Source organism: Vicia villosa, linkage group LG4 (assembly GCF_029867415.1).
Source record: "Vicia villosa cultivar HV-30 ecotype Madison, WI linkage group LG4, Vvil1.0, whole genome shotgun sequence".
In the NCBI taxonomy this organism is placed as follows: Eukaryota; Viridiplantae; Streptophyta; class Magnoliopsida; order Fabales; family Fabaceae; genus Vicia; species Vicia villosa.
The window spans coordinates 6,310,335-6,315,207 of record NC_081183.1 but is presented as its reverse complement, the minus strand read 5'-3'; the positions used below and the strand labels follow the sequence as shown (position 1 = coordinate 6,315,207).

Here is a 4,873-nt window from a genome sequence, read left to right as displayed (position 1 = left end):
TATTTCGGCGCGATGCGCCCTTTATAAATTTACTAAACCGCCCTAGAGCGCGATGCGCCCAAATCCAGCGCGACGCGCCCTAACTTCTGCCAGACTAAGCTCTTCAAACTCAAAGAGGGCGCGACGCGCCCTACAGCGCGCGAAGCGCCCTGCACCAGAACAGCAGAATTATTTCCTCAAGGCTCTCGCAGCCGTGTCTTCGACACTTTATTCCTCAAGGCTCCGAAAACGCAAGAATACCTACAAAAATACAACAAAACTATCAAACGGTATAAAAGTATATGAAAATACAAGTATTCGTAAAGTATACGTATTTACACAAAAACGGGGAATTATTCAAACGGTATTAACAAAAAGCATTGATAAGTGCCACTATTTACATACACAAAATAACTACAATTTGGCACTTAACAGCTATAGACAAGGATGTCATCAAAAAAGACAATAACAAAACGGCGCAGATACGGCTCAAAGATGAGGTTCATATTGGCCTGAAATGTCGAAGGAGCATTATAGAGCCCAAAGGGCATAACCAAGAATTCGTAGTGCCCGAAGTGTGTGCGAAATGCTGTTTTGTGGATCTCAGAGGAAGTCATACGTATCTGATGATACCCCGAGCGAAGATCCAACTTAGAAAACCAATGAGTACCATAGAGTTCGTCTAGAAGTTCATCAATGGCTGGTATTGGGAACCTATCTTTGACAGTGATGGCATTTAACGCTCTGTAATCGACGCAGAATCGCCAACTACCATCCTTCTTACGAACAAGAAGAACTGGGGAGGAAAAAGCGCTGGTGCTCGCTCGAATGAGGCCTTGATTGAGCATTTCGCGAATCTGGTTTTCAATTTCTTGCTTTTGAAAATGAGGATAGCGATAGGGTCGTACATTCACCGGATCAGAGTTACTGGTGAGGGTAATTTTGTGATCAGCCGGTCTTTGAGGTGGTAGTGATGATGGAGATTGAAATAGTGGAGAGTATTTTGTGAGAATCTGGGAAATTCGTTCATCATGAATGAGAGGTGAATGAAGGTGTGCTTCATTGTTGAGAAATTGGAATTGTACGCACGTGTCAATAGCATTGGTGTCCACCATACGTTGTAGTTGATGGAGGTTTGCTTCGCTTGGGCCGGGTTTGGGAATGCCCTGTAGGTGAACAGGTGTTCCATGATTGTTGAAACTCATAGTAAGCTTCTCATAATCCGTGACAATTGGGCCTAGGGTTTTGAGCCATTGCACCCCCAAAACCAACTCCGCACCGCTGATTGGAAGAATAAACAGATCAATGTGAAATTCCTGCTGGCCCAAAATCAAAGAAACATTGCGACACATGGTAGAGCATTGAAGCTCCTCTCCATTCCCTACTAAGACTTTGAAAGAATGGGCCGCTTCAATCATTAAGCCCAATTGTTTAGCTACCCTATCTTGTAGAAAATTGTGGGTACTCCCACTATCAATCAAGATGGCCACTGGACTGGTTCGGATCTGGCCCATGACCCGAAGGGTTTGTGGTATCGAGTGGCCCATAAGGGCATGAAGGCTGATTTGGGCCGGGTCCGGTTCTGGCCCGTCAATTTGGTGTGAGTCACGAGGAGTTTCCCAATCGTTCTCAGTAGGAGGAATGTCGGTGTTCGCCATCACTTCAGGTTCCACAATCAAAAGGTGGAATAACCGGCGGCAACGGTGGCCGGTGTGAAAACGTTCGTCGCAGTTATAACATAACCCTTTTTCCCTTCGAGCTTGTAATTCGTCTGGAGAAAGGCGTTTGATTGGTGTTGGTGGTTTAGGTGGGTTAACGGTGATTGAAGGCTTGAAGGAGGAGGATGAACTTCCGGTTGTGGGTGCGGCGGGTTGGAACGATTTCGCAGGAAATGGAGTACGATCCATGTATTTCTCTTCCTGAAGTTTTGCCAAGTGGATCGCCTGAGTAAGGGAAAGGGGCTGAAACGCCTGCACCTCTCGACGGATGGCCGGTTTGAGTCCAGAAATGAAGCAACTGAGGTAAAAGGGAGGTGGTAGTCCGATGATGCGATTTGCGAGTGATTCAAACTGAGCCTGATATTCTTTCACGGACGAAGTTTGACAAAGTTTGAACAAAGCACCCTTGGGATCTTTGTAGAGCGACGGTGCGAATCTGGACTCAATGGCTTGTAAGAAAGCGGACCACGAGAGTAGCATGTTGTTGCTGTGCATCCATTGAAACCACCCTAAAGCTTCGCCCTCCATGTAGAAAGAGGCGATGCGAAGTCGTTGGTCTTCCGGCGTCATGTGATAGTCGAAAAATTGGTTGATCTTAAAGATCCAACCCAAGGGATCAGTTCCATTAAAGCGCGGTATATCGAGCTTCATGGTAGTAGTGGGAAAGGAGTGCATCTCAGATCCAATCGACGAGAATGGGGACGCAAAACCTGGTGGTGGAATGCGAGCTCGCAGATCATGAAACTCAGATGTTAAAGCGTTGATGTTAGCGGAAACACTAGATTGAAACGATTGTTGGCTGTGGAGAAGTTGACTGAGGGTGGCGGATAGTTCAGCGATAGTGGGTGGCGGTGAGGGAGGTGGAGGAGTCATGATCAATGCAATGAAAGCACCAGTTTGTTATGAATATTGCAGATTCTATAAGAATAGCTAAGCTAGGGGAAATCTACTAATTCTTTTCATTCATGCTTGCCTTCATTACATCACAAACTAGTACTTATAGTACTTTCATTTCACTACAGTCCAAGAGTTCTCTAACTAACTCTTGCTGACTCACTACAAATGCCAATAAACGTGGCTCATGGCAAAGCACTAACAAATACATTCTAGAATACTTAGTAGATTCTACCCTTTTTTTCTCCCCTTTGGAACCTCATAATCATTGAGGTGTTTGGGCCTTCCACAATTTCTCTTGGGCCTGAGATGAGGAATTCTTTCCTCATGTTCTGACTCCTCTTCTTGCTGCTGCGTGACACAAGTTTGTAAAACAAATGTTATTATGTCAAAGGAATTAATAATTACTGTGTGGGAGATTATTGGCATGACAATATGCTGCAATTTTATATGAATGTAAGATGTATATGTATAATCTTGCTATGCATGGTTGCCATACATTTTGCCCAAAGATATGTTCAGCATCCACGGATTATGGCCATCAAACTTCTTTTAACATTTTTAGTCAATTAATTTAAAGTTGGATGGTCAAACCCGTGGACAGTAAACCTATCTTAGAAAAATTATTGGCATATACATCGTGAATTCATTTAAATAGTTGCACATATAATGTCAATATTAAACTATCGTTAATAACTAAATAGATATTTATATAAGAAAAATGTAAATAAAGAGATATTTATATAAGAAAAATATCCGACATCTAAATGAATGTAAGATGTATCTCTATAATCTTGCTATGCATGATTATACATAGAATATGCCTAAAGACATGTTTACAATTCATGGGCTCTGGCCATCAAACTTCTTTCAACATACTCTTGCCAATTAGTTTAAAGTTTGAAATGAGAAGTTTATGGATTGAGAGAAAGAATGGAGAGAGATTATTTGTATGTGAAGAGAGGTTGAGAAGAGTTGATAGGTAAAGAGTGGTTGATTAGAGATTTTATAGTGTGAAGAGAGTTTGATGAAAAGTTTGTATTTATAGAGTTGAAGGGAAGTTAGCAAGAGTAGGTGAGTAGTAGTTGAAAATTTAGTACCGAAGGTGAAGTTAACTAGAGTAGGTGAGGACTAGTTGAAAATTTATTACTAAATGTGAAGGGAGGTTAACTAGAGTAGGTGAAGAGTAGTTAAAAGGCAAAGTTAGTTCAAGAATAATTTGTACTAATGCTGTATGCACTTCCATATATCTCTAAAAACTTAGTACAACAATCTATAATTCTCGAAAAACAAAAGCAAAAATATTCATATAATGATATACAATAAAAGCTTATAAATTAGAAACATATCAATTGAGAATGGAGATAAAAAAAACTTCTTTTATAAAAATAATGACATAATAACCAAAACATTTTTATTTAAAATGGAAATTTGAATTTTTTAATAATAAAAAATATATTTAAAATTAACAAAATTTTACACAATTAAATAAAAATAACCATTTCTTTTAATTGATTTCGTAGAGTATTAATATTGCTCTTAATTACGTAAAATTAGGGATGAGAATATGATGAGTAGAACTACAATTTGTCAAATTTAAGTGTCATTTATTAAAAAATTCAAAATTTAAGTATATGTTGAAAGAAGAGATAAAATTAACTATTTACAACTATTTTAAAAAATTGGCTTTTTAAAATAAAGGGTTAAATATGTATGGGATCCCTATAAATATGACAACTTTCAATTTTAGTCCCTACAAGATCTTTCTTCAAACAATGGTCCTAGTAATATTTTCCATCTCTATTTTTGTCTCTCCCGTTAGATTCCACTAACGATGGCTTACATGTCATACCAGCAATGTTTTTTTATTTAACAAGTAGGATTTGTGTTAAATAAATCAAGTTGTCCTTCACTTTTTGAGCCCTAATTGCATGCTTCTTCAATCCCTTTCCACCGATTGGACCTCTTTTTTCTTCTTCGACCTCTTCTTCAAACATCAGCCATAATCTTCAAGCTGTTTTATTCATCTTCTTCAAACCGCAACTTCGAGTTATTGTTCTGCACATATTTCACGACAAGATACAATGTCATCTTCATCAAGGAGAAGCAAGTTAACATCTTATTAAGCTACGAGTGTGAGTAACCGTCCAGGGAGAAGGTGTGTATGTGATGCTCGAATGATTTCGTACCACTGTAAGAACGGATGTAATAAAGGCCACCTCTTTTGGAGATGTCCCTTTTGACAAGATGAGAAAACTTGTAACTTATTTATATGGGATGAT

General features: G+C 39.3%; 1 protein-coding gene across 1 annotated transcript; it reads right to left on the bottom strand.

The window, feature by feature from the left end:
• Window positions 1-407: 407 nt before the first annotated feature.
• Window positions 408-2,570, bottom strand: LOC131596726 (uncharacterized). Its single transcript, XM_058869469.1, has one exon. The coding sequence runs from the start codon at window positions 2,568-2,570 to the stop codon at window positions 408-410; it is 2,163 nt and encodes a 720-aa protein (XP_058725452.1).
• Between the last annotated feature and the right edge of the window lie 2,303 nt (window positions 2,571-4,873).